General features: G+C 42.0%; 2 protein-coding genes across 3 annotated transcripts in view; both read right to left on the bottom strand.

Moving 5' to 3' along the window:
* Positions 1–10,102, bottom strand: part of slc25a21 (solute carrier family 25 member 21) — an 84,923-nt gene extending 74,821 nt beyond the window's left edge. The window contains exons 1-2 of one of the 2 annotated variants that reach the window (XM_062522679.1): positions 10,035–10,102; positions 9,301–9,385 (exon numbers count right to left, since the gene is read on the bottom strand). In XM_062522679.1, coding sequence (XP_062378663.1) covers positions 9,301–9,370 — 70 coding nt within the window. In that variant the 5' untranslated portion in view covers positions 9,371–9,385; positions 10,035–10,102. Of the gene's footprint in view, positions 1–9,300; positions 9,386–9,623; positions 9,828–10,034 lie in introns of those variants that run through there. The other variant, XM_062522678.1, reaches the window with a different exon arrangement.
* A 3,356-nt stretch (positions 10,103–13,458) lies between these two features.
* The window catches only part of plekhh1 (pleckstrin homology domain containing, family H (with MyTH4 domain) member 1), a 50,208-nt gene continuing 46,517 nt past the window's right edge, over positions 13,459–17,149 (bottom strand). Inside the window, exon 30 of the mRNA XM_062523454.1 lies at positions 13,459–16,232. Coding sequence (XP_062379438.1) covers positions 16,050–16,232 — 183 coding nt within the window. The 3' untranslated portion in view covers positions 13,459–16,049. The remainder of the gene's footprint in view (positions 16,233–17,149) is intronic.

Below are 17,149 nucleotides of genomic sequence, written 5' to 3'. Positions count from 1 at the left end.
GCGCGACGGTTTCTGGAGAAAGCATCTGTCAGAGTCCTCTCTCTCTCTCTCTCTTTCTCTCTCTCTCTCTCTCTCCTTTTCTCCCTCCCTCTATCTTTTTCGCCGATGATGATCAGTCATCATCTCGTGCTCTGCATGCCTCCGTCGCTGTCTTTTCATCTTCCTGTTCCTGTGTTCCCGCTCTCCCCCAGCCGACATCAAAATACCAGGGGGGCTCGCAGACCCCGCTATGTGTGGCCCTCCCTGCTCTGCCTGCTATATGCTCACTCCCTGCCTGCTGGCCTGCTCTGTCACCAGGTTTGTTAGCGTGCTGGCCACTAGGTCTTGTTTTTTTTTTGTCTCTGCATAATCGACATGTAATCTTCACATTAACAAATCCAGCAAACATTGTTGAGTGTAGGCAAAGCATGTAAGACTCTCTAACTATTATGTTTCTGCCAGTGTACAGAGAGCCAGTGCAACCAACAAACCACAAAAGCACAGTTGACACTGATAAAACAACGTTCTTGCTATCTTATGCACGTAGGCAAAATATTGCGATGTCCTAAGGCAAACATGAACTGTCAAATAGTGAACAGCCTGGAGGGCTAATGAGAAAGTGTGCCTGTCTGTATCTCACAGGACAGACTAATTCACAGGAGAAACTACACATTTTATTGAAAAAAATAGTAACAAACGTCCCCCCCCCCCTTTTCGTCTTTCGGTTTGGAGTTTGAGCTTGAGCTACCTTATCCCACATCTGTATCATCTGTATTTTTGCTTAATGTTGCATTGTTAAAATTAATACAACTTTTCATATCTTTAAAAATACTGTGATTAAAAATAGTAAAAAAATATGATCTAAAAATGCCTTAACTAATAAAGCAGGAAACGGTTTTCCTCTATTTTCCCTTACTACAAACAGAGACGGTGTACTAAAGAATCTTTGCTTACGATACAGGTCATATTTTCGGTTGGCTACATGTCAAGAGAAGTAATTTACAGAGCATGTCTGTGTTGTGAATAAACATGAGCATTCTCTGTAGGGGGAGCACAGCTCTCTACTGCCTCTGCTGGTACAAAGTAAGTATGGCAACTCGAGCCTGATAAAAAAAAAAATCCCAGGCATACAGAATTGCAGATAAGTACTTATACCTCTTAATATCATCCTGACTGATCTGAATCTAAACAGATTTGAACACAGTTCAACTTGCTCTATAATATAACTTACATCGATTTGAGCTCTCCTGATATTACTTCAGTGATCTCTCATTGTATTAAGGGACACTGTACTGTACCACAATTGTCAACATTTTCCACAAAGGAAATAATCTGCTCTTGGATCAGCTTCTCTGTCAGACCAGCTAGGACCACAGCGCTCCTGTGCTCGCCAGCATCGAGTCTCCTATCAATCAGGCGACCACCCTGTACGACCCAACAGGAAGATGCTATCCGAGACGTCTTTTCCATGACCCAACAGCATTCTTTTTCCCCTGCCCCAAACACCCCCCCCCCTTTCCCCATTTCGTACTGTAATTGTCCCCATTTCAAACACAATAAAGGGAAACCCTGCTTTCTTCATCTCATCCATAGTTCTTACTTTCACGGTGGTGGCATTTTGTGTCTGTCCTGATTTGGCTAAGCAGTTCTTCCCCCTCTCTGAACCATAATATGACTGTAAACATAGTCAACACAAGACCCTTCTTCCTGGACTGGTGTGTGTGTGTGTGTGTGTGTGTGTGTGTGTGTGTGTGTGTGTCTGTGTGTCTGTGTGTCTGTGTGGGGGAGGGGGGGGGGCATTCTGCCAGTGTTGCCTCCTTTCCCCCGGAGATATGTCATCCTTCTTACTGCTGCGAATCACCACCAATCAGGGCTCCACAAATCGGAGCCCCGCTAATGAGAACCTTGGCTTCAGGCGAGTCAGTCTCGACATGTGCTTAGAGGAGACCTCCCTCACTCCCTCACTCACTCCTCACTCCCTTTCCCACTCTCCCTCGTAGGATATTTCTGCCCCCCACTCCCACCCCCATCCACACACAAACACACACACACACACACACACACACACACACACATCAAATCACAATCTGATTAGTACAGCTGGCAAGGAGGGGAGAACGAGTGTGTGTGCGTGTGTGTGTGTGTGTGTGTTTGAAAGTACGGTGTGTGGGGGTGGGAAGTGGAATGGGTGGTAGTGTGTGTATGTGTGTGTGTGTGTGTGTGTGTGTTGGGGGGATGGGGGGGGGGGGGGGGTGGTGGTCATGTCTTTCCTATACGACTGTGGTCTGGGCTCCAGGGAAGACACATTACATTCTGGCCAAAAGAGCACTGTGAAAGGGAAGAACTGTTTCTCTGGGTACACAGCTCATCAAACAAACACACACACACACACACACACACACACACACACACACACACACACACACACACAGACAAACTCATGGACACACACACAACCACACCACCAGCTCGTAATTCAAGGGTTCATTCTTCGAGAGGCTTTCTTTTGACAGTACTTATTATGTTTATTTATATTTTATGCATTTTAGGCTGAATTGGCCAAGTTTGTAATTACACTGATTCTGGAATTAGATCCCCACTAACCTTTCGGTCCATCATATTTGTATTAGGGGGAGATCAAAGAGCTACAGTGGCGCAGCCCATTACTAAATGTTCCATTTTAATTTTCCATTCCTGATAAGATGCCCAGGACAGAGTGATGCAGACATTAGTCAACACACACACACACACACACACACACACACACACACGCACACACACGCACACACACGCACACACACACGCACACACACACTCTAGAGTGTCACTGGGGCCATTTGGGAATTGAGCACGTCAGCTATGACCACTTCCTGAACACGTGTGAAGATTCTACTTTGACATCCCGCCATTAACGAAGCAGGAATAATTACAAATGCAGAAGGCTGAGGAAATGACTGGCCAGTCCAGTTGGCTATATGCTTTTTCCTATTGTAGCATAACTGGAGTTGGAAAAAAAACAAATAAGAGGTCTGGACGCAAGCCTATCGAGAGGGGAGCTCACGCATGCCACAAACACACACACACACACACACATGCATGCGTGCGCACACACACACACACACTGAGGAGGTCCCTCAACTGTAAAGTTTGGTTTTCTTACGGGGTCACCCTGTCTTTGCCCCTTGACTACTTAGTCTAAGTGCTCAATTAGGCGGAACTTGCTTAGCTGATTTCCTTCCCAGTTATGTTATTGTTGCCATGTGCGGTATTATGGGATGGATAAGCTTCCTTGGGCTTTGCCAGGGAATGCTCAGCATGGCCCCAATATTTTCACAATATAGTGCTGTGCGGCTATATTTTTTTTCCTGTGTTCCTTCAAAGTCTCTCCCAGTGAAATGATTCAGTGAACGGGCATTCAAGCTCTGCAGCACACAGAAAAAGCTTAGCTGGCAGAAGCCACAGTGACATTCACATAAGTGGAACATTGAGACGCTGAGATGCTGCTCTTATGCCACTTCATACAAGGCGTTTGCATCCACTCTGATGACGAGTTCAAATTTAGCGACCCATACTAAAAGGTCACAGTACGTACATTAATCATAAATTCAGCAACAAAAAACTCTGTGCTTAATGTTACTGGATATTGGGTCACTCCTGAGATTATGAGCACTCCTGCATAACATGCAGCTTTTGAAAAAACTACAGGTATTAGCCTTTTTTTTAGCATGTTTTACTATACTGTTAATGCAAGTCATAATGTGTGTAGCATTTGCTACAATTAGTGGTTGTGATCAACCACACAGTTGTGAAATAAATGAGAGCTATTATCCATTATAGTCTTTTATTGACCTGCAATCATTCAGGCAGGAACTTGAATCATCTCAGCCTCATCACACCTGGGAAATCGTTCACTCTTGAGCCCTGCCCTATGGATGAGGGGCTTGAGCCTAAAAGGTGCCATGGAGAGAGATGGAGGAGGGACTAATGTGTTTTTGGGAGGGGTGCAAATGACGTGTTAAGGTAGTGCACAGACGGAAGCACATTACCTAAAATGGGTAATAATATAGGAGGAGATGAGAGAGAAGAAACTGTGTGTGTGTGTGTGTGTGTGTGTGTGTGTGTGTGTGTGTGTGTGTGTGTGCGCATGCGTGCCTCCCACTTCAAAAGCAATGCAACATGAAAGGGTTTCATAAAATGCTCAACTGTGATGGTAGATAACCGTTGCTCGCCTTCAATTCGGGCCAACTCAGCCGACATCGGTTAGGTCCTGGACCGCCGAAATACACATGGCAGATATGCACCCAACACCGACCACATCTTCATCAAAATCACACTGATAAACTCCTGTCTCCTTCAACATTGGAACAACGGCTCTGCCCCTCTACAAGCACAATTCAGATGGGGACACAGTGTGTGTGGATGCATGACTAAGTATGTGTGTGTGTGTGTGCACGAGTGTGCGTGTGTGTTGTGTCCTGACTCGATGGCGTGTCCGGCTTTGGTGGGTGGGACAGACCGCTGCATATGTTGACTGCTTGCCTGCATGCCTGGTTGCAGTCAACTGATTTCTTGTGACATTATGATCCCGCACATTTCCTCACGCGGTAATTAGTCCTAGCGGCCGATAAATCTTCCCCCGTTTGTTTTCGTTGCATTTTCTGTGGTTTATCCACCACCAAGCCACCACCCCCCCCCCCCCCAAACCTCCCTCCTTTCCACATGAGCTTATCAATTATGCAGAACTGGACATATGATTGACTGCACGGGGCTGAGCCAGCATAAACACAAGCATGCAGCCGGGCTGCGTCTGGGTGATCTTAACCTGCCTGCTGCCGAGAGCGTTCCTCGGCTGTGTTTACTCAGGTAGATGCTAGTTCCACTCATTCAGGGCAAGCCGCGCTATGCTAGAGATCCGATGGTGTAATTTGCATGATGGATGACTTAACTTGGTGGTTCAATTTGGAGATGAGCGGAACTTTGCTTTGGATAAAATCAAACAAATTCTCCTTTCCGATTTCAATTCAATGAACTGTCAAATAAGTATCTCCCTGTCACACACACAAATAAACACGCACACAAACATGACAGATCATGGGTGAAAAAGGAAATCCAGCAGAAACAGAATCTACTCATGGCCCAAAGCCTGACATTACAAACACCATACCGCATAAAAGCTTAGGTACTGTAACTGACCATGAGAATGCCCTATGACCCAAGGTACCAGCATTTCCAAACACCAGTCTCAGGATTCACCAGAGAAAAAAAATGCCTCGAAGTAAGATTTAATTCTGCTGGGGCCACTCAGGACTGTGGTCCGTACTAATTCTCCATGAGCCAGAGTGCTAATAATAGGACTTTCACCTCAAGCTCTTTCCTCTTCAAGAATAATAAACACAAAGGTAAAGAGGAGGTGGTCTCCTTTTTTGGAAGGGTAAGAGCCAACCAACCCTTCCAAAACCAACATTACTTCAAACATGAGGTCATCTAAACATCTGTCCACAACATGTCCGCCGGGAGTTCAATCAAAGCCCTGCTTAAACATGTACAATTGTTTCTGGAAATAAATATTAGGCCTAATGCGACCCACATTGTGGCAGCCAATCGCGCGTTTGAAATGGAAGAGCTTTAGCGCGGCATCTTAGTCAGTGAACGATATGTGGCGCGTCCCCATCAACTCCGTTAGCCCGTGTTTGTTTTATTTCTCTCTCCCCATCTCTTCTCCTTCTTTATTTAAGCTAAGCGGGACTGTTTATTCGATGCGGAACAATCTGAGGTTCACAGTTTAAAAGCAATTAAAATGAAGAGAATTTGAGTGCGTTTTACGCGTGGGGCTGACTGACTGTTACAGGAGAGAAGGGGGTGAGTTCAATCACACTTAAGGCATCTGTCTATAACGGACACAGTCCATTTGCAGTCGGCGGATACGTTTACACAGTAACTAATCATAACTCAAACATCTCTATGTAAATCTCATCAAATTACACGGAATAATGGAGGAGTTGAAAGGAAATCGATACAGTGCGTTCTCTGCGCGGCACCTGAACTTATTTCCGGACCCTCTGGTTAAATTGAGCCCATTTGGGGTCAGATTAAAAAGGAGGTTCAGCCTACATTTTATTTTAACTTGCCGACATGCAAAAGTCCAGACGTAGATTAAGTTTAAAACTTGATAATGAGGGAGTGCTGTGTGTTTACCAGTTCTTACTTACGAAATGTTCTAAGACACAGAAGAATTTCTGTGATGGCGCATGAAAAGAAATGTTTAAAACCTAAAGAAAAATATATGAAATTTACTTCTCGGTATATTGGCAAAAAGGTTCATCATTATTATTTCTAAAATGTTCTATATTTTTGAAACGGTAGAACTTACTAATTGCTTTTAGCTATATCAACCGAGAATATAAACTTAAAGGGAAATAAAGTAAACAGCCTAAAGTAAAAGTAGGCAAAAAGAAAATAAAAAACGAATGACCCCGTTTTATTACTACATTTTAACGAAATCGAAACTTGAATGGTATGATCATATAAGCAAGCTCTAAATAGCAAAATTTGTTTTTGTCATATCGTCAGGCAGGGTTCACCCAGCCTAATTGTGCTGCTGACGTAAAAGCATTGCATTAAATTCGTCTTACTTAAAAAACAAAAAAACAAAAAAAAGGCCTAAAAGTCCACATGATTAGTTGGTCTATCTCACCCAAAATACAGGCAGCTAAAACGTCAGCGCAGATACAATACTGTAGTGTTAACATGTGGATCAGACAGACTGGTGTGGAGTGGAAATTACCAGTTCTACGAAAATTTGGGATTATGAAACACCTATACTCCCGATATACAATTAGAGGAAAATACTATGGTACCAAAAGTTAGTTTCAGAAATAAATTGCAGTAATAGCATTTTAGCAGTAGCCGAAGATGGATATGGTAGGCCTACATTTGGAGAGGATTCTATTTTCCTTCACGTTTGCCAGTCTTGTTTGTGGTGGACCAGTAAGGAAGATATGTCCTTTAGATATCATTACTGGCCTAAACCTACAGGGATCCTGTTGACCTGTTGAACAAGCTAAAATTAGCCAGATTTTTATAAACAAACCCTGTTGCTCTCCCTGCTCAGAATACAAACCGCATTTACGAACTTGACAGCCTGCCGGAGGCCCGGTATTCTGTTCATCTACGCTCTGATTGGTTGAATGCAGAGCCCCCTGACAAAGTTCATAGGATAATGGCCCATCTCAGACTGTTCTTCCTGGGCTGTTCAATGAGGCCGGCTCACAGTTGCCTTTGGTGAAGCACCCTGAGGTGTCTGCGTCAAAGAAAAAGCTCACATAAGACTGCTTTATATAAAAGGCCCCTCCACTGTTTTTGCTAATTCAGCCCTCTTTTTAAAGGTCACTGTCTCCCCCTTGTGGATAAAAGTGAATGCAACATTTCAGTTTTATATAGTTTTCATATGATGGTAAATTCTACTTTGAATACAATTTTCCTTAAACAAAAAAAAAAAGTAAAGGATATTAAGACGCAATCTCTATAAATTGATACTGGAAACCAAAACTTTGATACTACCCACGTAATGACAGCAAATTAGTTTGAACCTTGAGTAGTGTCTATACTGTAGGTGCTGAACAACATGTAAACAGGAATGCATTGAAACAGCACATGTTTACTCAGAGCCTTTTTAACTACCCCTTCATGCTTGTAATTGGCACGATAAGCTACACACTCTCCTCCAAATACACACACGGAATATGGAAGCATGTCACGTTCATGCTAGTGTTCATAGTCTTGCCATGAGGTTGTTAGTATGTACCAGTTACAGAGCCAACAGGAGAGGTGACTAAATCCTAAACCCTGCCTTTTTTCACCAACCCCCCTTTAATAGGTCTAGACAGCTTTGCAGCATCAGATCAAGCATGTCGCAATGGACCAAGGTTACCTATTCAAGTTCACAGGGGTCACACGGTGAGTCAGAATATTATGTGAAGTCGCCACTACAGTGTACCTCTGTCAACAGTGTGTGTGTATGTATGAGTATGTGTGTGTGCATGTGTGTGTGTGCGTGCTTGTGTGCGTGCGTCCATGTGTGTGTGTGTGTGTGTGTGTGTGTAACTGCACAACTGTCTATGTTACAAACGTTCAGGCTTTTCTGAGCAATGCACCGGACATCAAGACTTCTTATTTCAAACCTTATTCCACAGATCACAAGACATCCATGGATACTCCAGTCTCCAGAAAAAGGTGTTCAAGAAACCAGATTTTAAAGTGCTTCATTCTCACAGAATACTGTGTAATTTGTGAAAAGGTAGCCAACTAAGTTAGACCCATAGGCTATATCAAGTTTTGCACTGTGTACAAAACACTATCTGGAGATTATGACCTCATGTGGAGGAGTTAACTGTGATCAGAATGTGTTCTTAGTCACTCACTGTCGAAAAATAAATAAAATATAAATCAAATCAAATCAAATACATAAATAAACAAACACAAACTGGACAATTTTTTGTTTAGGAAACACTCACACACTTTGGACCTGACCTCAAAGTCACCTGCACTTAGGCACAGCAAACACTGCCTACAGCTGGTTAGCCAAACAAGTGTCACTACCTGCACGAAACTGGAAAACAGCTTGGAGTTTGGAAAACAATTTAGTTTCACACCAAGTAATCCTAAACTTACTCTACGCATAGGTGACTTGCAGATTTTTGCAATGTTTCATGGCCATTCTGTCCTGACGCTTAAACACGCAGGCCTACTGTCATTTCTACCTCCATACATTTACATTTACTATTTTGTATCAGCCAACATAAATTGATCAAACTGCCGGGGCTTTTTGTCCCATCAAAATAGATTTTTGGAAACAACCGCGTAACTAATTGCTCCGCTCTGTAGCCTACTAAATGACTGATCAATATAGGAGGAGACAAGAAGGGTTGAGACCTCGGAATGTTTCTGCGCGGGTACTGCTGTTTCCTGAACGTCCTTTCATAGATGTGGAACCAATCCGTTCCTTGTAGGCTGTGTGGCTACGTGAGTAAATCTAACCAGAAAGTAAACATGCCTGCATACAACCTAATGACAGGGTGTTTATTCAAAGTCCACCAACTTTTATATCACAAGTAACCGATGCCGCTTAAAGCTCGCATTGAGTCTGTTGAAGAGGACTTTGAACACGATAGCCTACAGTACCACTCGAGAGTTGCAGCGCCAGTGTTACCCATTTCCACTAGCAACCAAGCTCAAGTCTGTCTGATGCAAGGTAGACAGTGTAGCCTACCTCTTTAATTACCACAAAGATGACTTGAACTTGAGCTTTATGACATAGCCTACCTGCGGATCCACCGGCGATAACTTGGTGAGACGCCTCGCGGAGTAATGTCTTCGTTTTGTTTGGGGACATGTTTTCTTGCCTTTCCTGCATAACAAAACAGTTAATAGCACAGTTTAGCCCTGTAATAAAGTATTCGTGATGAAACAACAGATTAATGGTAGGTCTTTGCACATTTTGACCATTGACACATGCATGTCTACGTTCAGCCAAAGCAGCCTGATCCAAACGCCAAAGATACGGTTTTGGTATGTAACGTTAGCCTTAGCCTGTGGACAGGTAACTTGAGTTTCACAGTAAACTTCACTATAATTCACAGAGTTACCTGTTCACGAATGATTCTGTGAGATTTAAGACCAGTCACGTGTTCGACTTTGATGTGTTCACTTTTTCGACGCCTCACAGAATTTTAAGAATGTCCTCACTCTGCAGCTATACCCGCGTGCGCTCCTTGTGTCTCGCGGTTTAATATCTCTCCTAGTGAATGGCGTGTGACTTGAAGAAGACTCTCGCTGGCCTCAAGTGCAAAGTGTTGGTTGTGCAAGTCTAAATTTGGATTACCCCCCTTGCTTCATACTCATGTGCCTTAGGCTTATTAGCTTCTTTTCTTTTGTAGCCAACGCCAAACCAACCCCAAATATCTGAGTTGATATACTAGATTTACCAGTGGTAGGCCTAACTTTGACTGGTAGGCATAGCCTGCATTTATTCCATCGTGTTAATACGGGCCACTTACTTTGCGTGTTCCCTTGAATAAACCCTTGTCACTGTAAACTGAACCCCAGCAAGCCTACAGTTACTGTCTCTTTGGGTAGGCCTTTGCCCCCTTGTGTGCCTTTTGGATGTTTTGTTTTGCTACCTCGCAGCAGGTTACATTGTTACAAGTTTAGTTACTCTTCCAACAGCTGCTTATTTCCTGGTGTTTGTAGGCCATTGAAAATCTATTGAGCCGCATCAGGACGTAGGCTTATCCTTTCATGGGGTTGTCTGCATGGAGTGCGACTGGAGTATGAAGTCTCAACAAATATGCTATTTATTTTTAACCTAGGGATGGTAAAATAAAGAAGCATTAACAGCATGAAACGTAAGGCTGCATGAAAGTCAGGAAAACTTAAACTAAGGGGCACTTAACGATTAGCAGGCCCAGGGCTGTTAAAAGCTACAGTATGTAACGCAACAAAACGAAGAAAGAAAAATTGATTTGTTTGCACATGTCAAAAGAAATGAAAATGAATTTCCGCTCTTTCAACAAATCTCCGTCTGTTTTTCCCCTATTTTTGGTTTACAGCAATTGAACGCCTGCCACCTTTTCACCGCTTGCTCGCCATGGCGTGCTGTAAATTACAGCGCGCTGTCAAATATAATGCACTCATGGTTTGGGTTGCTGGAGCCTTTGAGCAAGTCAGAGGTTGCTCTGAAAAATTACTGCGTTTATTACCAGGCACCTGCGAAAAAAAGACCGCTTAGCCTGGAAAGTGCTGTTCATTAGTAATCAGCTTCACAATATACAAAAACACCATTTGTAAATTAACGAAGTTCCTCTGTCCCTGTAAGTGTGTTGACATATTTTCACAATATCAATATCAATATCGGTATTGGCCCACCGTTATTTGTTTGACACCTATGCCCCTAAAGGTGTCTGCCTTGATTTAGTTGGACATGGGATCTCAGTCTGTTGCCATGGCACAATTATGTTGCATTTGAGATGTAGACCTACTTTAACTTGATTGCAGGGATATTTTTCTGTGTTGTGTTGGGATGGTTTTGCTTCCTACATGCCCTGACTTTACAGGAAATGTTTCCATTTTAGCTCAACATTTTTGCTCCTAAAATTTTATTGGTAATCTCATAAACTAAAGCTGTCATTTAAAATTATGAGTAAAAATGTAAACAAAGCACATCAGAAAGACTGAAGCTTTGCAGACAAACTTTGTACATAGTGTTTTTGTCTGTGAGGCACCAACAATGAGAGGCAGTATACTGTTTCCTGATGCAGTTTGATTGTACACAAACTCAGTAGTGAGTTGAAGTAACAAAGTGGGCAGTGTGCTATTTCCAGCACTGTAAAAACCTGGATTTATGGCAATGTTGGCAGGAAAATGCCATTAACGCATTGACCTAGTTGCATCACACATGGCCCTTCCAGAAAATAGCAATGCAGGCAAAGGTTTCTTGTCCATTGTGTAAAGCAATCAGAATGTTCAGTAGATGGCACATATGGAGTATCTGTCTCTTTGGTGGGGATATTATAATGGAATACTATAGGCCTAAGGAGCCAGGTCACTTTTTAACTGAAATATTCCCCCTGCATAATAGAACAGCACTTGATTATGTCATCATGGACTGGCTGTCCCTTTTACTTTCCTGAAAGGCGAGCTCAGCTATTTCATCTCATTTTGCAAGAGCCATTTTGGGGGATACATTTTACCTATTTCCTGTCTATTTAGTCTCATTTGAATGTCTATATCATATATTTTTGCAAGTCACAAATGTTTTCATTTGGAGTTTATTGCAAAGGCGCATGTGTATATTTTCTTTTTCCCCCAAAAGTGGCATGTTGGAGCTCTTATTAACCCATGCCTTGCTTTTTATTCTTACTAGTGCAAAACTCAAAGTTTGTAGAGTATTTCGGAGAATTGGAGAACTTGAATCTTGGTTCTTTTTGAGGACCCTTTCTAAGCATGTCGCTTGACAAATGCAAGGTTTGGTGATGAGGTGAGATTTCTGATAATTCAACAAATCTCATTCAGTTATGGATAGTACTGTAGGTCTGTAAACAAACCTGTGTTTTACATGACAATATAAAAGTGCACACGTCTCAAGTCGACCTGATGAACCCTTCAGAGGTCCTCATTTATCTCTGATTCCTTTTAATGCGCAGTTAAGGTCAGACAAATGGTAAAAACATTAAAACATGTATCAACGTAACATTTATTAAATTCAGTGCGGTCCAATAGTCCCACATCATACCTCATTGTTCACCATGTGACTGCACGGCTGAGGAAGCTGCTCTTCAGGCGCTTGCATGATTCAGTGTTTTCATTACTGGTTAGTTCACATTGTTTTCTGGTTAGTTTCAGGGATTATTTCAAATAGCTGTTCTGATCTTTCTCTTGGCAGCAGGTAATGTCAAAGATCCTTAATTATTGCTCCGCTTTAACCCTCTCTGGTAATGTGCAGCATGGTGTGCCCAGGGAATTCTTGACCGTATTCAGAACAAAACACTTGTCACATTACTAGACGTTTGATAAACATCTATATGTCGGAGATGCAGTGGCTTTATTCCGTTTTGAGGTTACGCTACTACCTCGGGACTCCACCCTGGGTGGCACAGAGTATACAACAGTTGTAACATGCTCTTTCAGCTGCTACCCTTAGAGCCCCTAGATGCCCTGAAATAGTCCTCTGGGCAGGACAGATTGTATTTCGAGCATTAGTCCTGGCTATGAGCAGCATTGTTGTGGTTTGTTGGCTGGGGCTTGGTTCAGGTTCTTGGTTTCCTGGAGGCAGTCGGTAAGAAAACTGCCAACATGCATATCCGCCCCCATCTCTTCGCAGGATCTTCCCATAATGGCTGTTAATGAAACAGGCCTATATTAAACATTAAATCCATTACCCTCAATATCATGTTTTTTTTATTCACAATATAGTCATGGGCTTATGATGTTCAAATGCTGGACAAGAAGGACGGTCAATGTAATTGAAGACACATAATTATGTACAGAATTCCGTCAAGACTATTGCCCCAACAGTTGTAATTAATCATGGCAGGTCATGTAACAGAAACCTGTAATCATGCATGTTAAGGAATCACACAACATATGTTGGAACTTTGTGAACATTGTTCTGGTGAAAAGTCTCCTTGGTGTACAGTCAGCTGTTCCAATTGCAGTTTGAAAATGTAATGAAACATAATAGTTCAATCTTATAAAGTTAACTAATGACTCAATTATCACTGTTATACGCAGTAGTGTAAAATGCTTCCGTAACACTCAGTTCCCCTGATATAGCTGGAGAAGAAATCCTGACAGCCCGGCACACTGCTTATAAGACAAGATTCAGGAAAACTGCATATAAAGTTCCTTGTTGGTCTTAAGAGGCAATATGATTGGAAAAACATTTGGCTGCAAATGAAGTGGCAAAATCAGCACAGACAAGAGTTAGAACTGAACCGTTTATTATCAACACCACCACACACACTACCTTTACACAGTTTGTGTCATAGCATCTAATATTGTAAAAATGTATTACATTTGCTATCAAATTTAGAGCAATATATACTCATTCAAAACAACCCATATCCTAATCATCCCTTTTTAAACAAATATTTCTACGTAATGATTTGGCCTAACACATCAGAACTCAACTAAGACAACAACAGGCATACAAATAAATAGCTCAATAACAAATGACAAAGACAGTGGTTTGATCCAGATATAATTCAAGTCACTGGTACCGTTTTCATGGCAGTGTTTTGGTGAATCTATGTTCCTGCAGCCTTGTGATGTATAGTTTATGAGAGACAGGAAACTAGCACTTACACACTGATTCTCTGAAGTGGATTGGTTTGGTCTCCCAAGCTCCCAGTCATCACAGAATCTAATTACGGTGCCATTCGCAAGTTCCTGTTTTGACAAAAAAAAATGATTTTCCCCCAGTTGTCTATCGATAATTATTCAAAATGTGTTTTTTTCCCTTTAGACTGGCTCAGATGAAGCATGTTTTAAATGCTCTGAAGCAATTACAGCACTGCTTATAGATTCACATACACTAACTTATCTGGTGTTCTGCCTATCGCTCAGCCGCAATGCAGGCTTGTAATTCCTGTTTTTGCACCGTATATGTTATAGCTCTTTGAAGTCAGAATTGCTCAGTGAATGAACACGTCAGTCAGTATCCAGCCTGTCAGACTGATGCAAGATCTGAGATGTAGAAATAATAATAAAAAATCACCCTTTTGTGATCAAACAAAGTGCACAAAGCGGTCACAAGTCTGCAGTCGTTTGAAAACAGCACATTCTGTCTAGAAAGGTGACCTGAGGCTGCCTTTAAAGTTTTTTTTTTTTTTTTTATCTTGGACAACATTTCCTGGTCTGACCAGTAGTATTTAGCTTGGTTTGACTATGTTTACAGTGGCAAATTGTAGTAGGTCCCTAGATGTACTGAATAACACATTTTTTTTTCAACAGTTATAAACAGATACTGGTTTTCCTACACTTCTCAAGCCATTAGTGGGAAGCTGAGAGAAACATCTGCTTCTAGGTTTTAAGTTCTCCATACCTTCACTCTTTACTATTTGAGTGTAGTATGTATAAACAGAAATGTACAACAACATAGTTCCACGTTGTGTGGACCTTGTTCAAGACAACACAAAGTGGTCCAAAGAAGATCTGACTCCACCACCCTCAAAAAAAGAAAATCAATATTTACCTCCTACAAAAGGCCATGTTGAACAACAAAACAACGTACACACACACACCTCTATTCCCATGTCCCAGGTTCCTCTACACAAAGTTGAATTACTCTTCTAGTACCGTCTACAAAGGCAGCTCACAGTGTTTCTGATAGACTTTAGATGGATGCCAGTGTTTATGGCAAAGTGTGTTTACAAGAAAAATGTGTTGTGTGATTCTCAGAAATGGTCTCTTTATGACAGTATTAATGTGAATTCATGTGCTACACATAAGCCAATGACTACATAGCCGTGCCTAGATGAGTCTGTGAATAATCACCACTTGTTTGATGACAATGGCATTATCAGCCATCTCTCACACATTTTGTACTGAATAGTCAACAATGTGCCCGTTTATGTTCTCAAGGTCATTATTGGACAAATCCAGCATTCTTGTTTCTTTCCATACTTGCATGCAGAGATATGGAACATTTTACGTAAAGAAATGTGTAGCAAGGGATCTACCCGTTGCATTACCTGTTGTATTTTAATGATATTGTTAACAAGATATTGTTCAAATAAATGAATAGATCTGTGTGAGATGGTCACTTACTGTAATTACCAGACAGTGGGACCGTGGACTGGGGAATAATGCATAATAATATAATGAAACACAAAAATAACTGATCAAATAAAAAAATCCTTGTCTTAAAAATGTGATAAGTGACTGCTTTATGACTTAATAATTAGTATGCAACGCCCCAACATTGGTTAGAAGAGTTGGAGTTGGAATAAGGAGTTGGATCTGAACAGCATATGGTAAGCCCACATCAGGCTTAACCACTAAAACTAAATGGGAGAAATGTTGATGAAATCTTTGATTTACAGCCTGTACAGAATTGCTGAAAAGGATGTCCTGATCCAAGTGCGCTATTGTATTTTTGGTATCTGATTATCTTTATACAAGGCCCTTTTGTATCTTTTAAAAAACATTTTACCCTGCTTTGTGGTTTTATCATCCTTGGTTCAGCTGACCTTGACATGAAGGCGATTGCTGGTGTTGAACTATATCTTTGGAGTGTGCTGTAGTGTCTTTTTGGCTGTACTTATCTCACAGAGTTTTGGAGGACTTTTACAGGAATTCCTTCAGCGTCGATATATCCACCCCCACGCTTTCGCATACACACACAAAATCCATTAAGACAGTTCTGATTCTATGAACGTCACAATTCAAGCGTTTTCTTCAAAAAGAGACGGTTTGCACATTAATAAACTGCTAAACCTGTACCCTGTAGTTTGCATTACTTTCTCTCTCTTTCTCTCTCTCTGGCCGTGGTGGCGCTGCTTCGCTCGGTTTTCTCACAGCAGCGTGGGGCCTTTGGTGTTGTAGGTCATGGCAGGGAAGTGGCGGCTGTCAATGTTCCACAGCTTCCTGTCTGAACGAGGCCCCAGGGACCCTCCGGGGGTGGAGCTGGACGTGGAGGGGGGAGCCGAGCTCCAGTAGTTGATATAACTGGCCATCAGCAGGGTCAGCTCCAGGATCTGCGTGGAAAAAGGGATGAGGTTCAGATGTTTGGTACGTTAGTATCGAACGTTATCTTTGAAAGATTGAAGGCAATATTTTTGTTCAACAATATCTATCAATCATTTCAGTTGTTCAGGTGTGGAGTTTAATTCCAGGAGCTCTTTTGTGTAAATGAATAGTTTGCATGAGTTGATATGATTTTGAAATAAAGGATGTATGGTAATTGTAGTGTCCTCTTTGCTTTTTATAATCATTCTAGATATAATCAGAAACCAAATGCTTGGCCTTTGACCATGACCAAGAGCAATGGTGATGATCACACCTTACATGTATTTCCTGCATGGCTCCATCACACACATGGCCAGGGAGATTTAAGTTTTTTCCCCCCCTTAATTATGTTTCATTTCAAGCCTGGGGACTCCGAGGTGGTGAATGGCAAACATATAATTGGGACAGAGAAAAGTCCTCCCTAGCAGTTTGCAAGAGACCCACTGGTTCTGTTACAATGTGATGTATTATTAAACATGGCCATTAGCACTCCCAGGCTGGATCGGAATGTTTTAACAAGTCCAGTGGTGAGGTCAGCCTTTGTGCGTCCCACTTAGTGTTTCATATTAAGCCCTGATTGAGGCATCCAGAGGCAGCTCGGAAGAGAATAGTGGGCGTTTGTGTGGCCGATCATTTCCCCCGATCCTTTCCTGTTCACCGTATCTATTGCGTTACCTGATACCTCCCAGCTGTACCATTATCAATATGTTCGAGCCAACTGATGCCTTTTAAACGGTGGGCCTAACAGGAGGGCCTGAGTTTGTGCTTTCGTTAAATGATGTCTGACAGACATTCAGACATTCGCCATGAACAAATGTTTCAAACAGACACTCTGATCGGTCTCCAGGTAAGCCTCCGTCTGTATTATTTTACTGCTGTGGTCACT

Source organism: Sardina pilchardus, chromosome 20, assembly GCF_963854185.1.
Source record: "Sardina pilchardus chromosome 20, fSarPil1.1, whole genome shotgun sequence".
Classification (NCBI taxonomy): Eukaryota; Metazoa; Chordata; class Actinopteri; order Clupeiformes; family Clupeidae; genus Sardina; species Sardina pilchardus.
The sequence above is the reverse complement of the archived record's forward strand: the minus strand, read 5'-3'. Positions and strand labels throughout refer to the sequence as shown.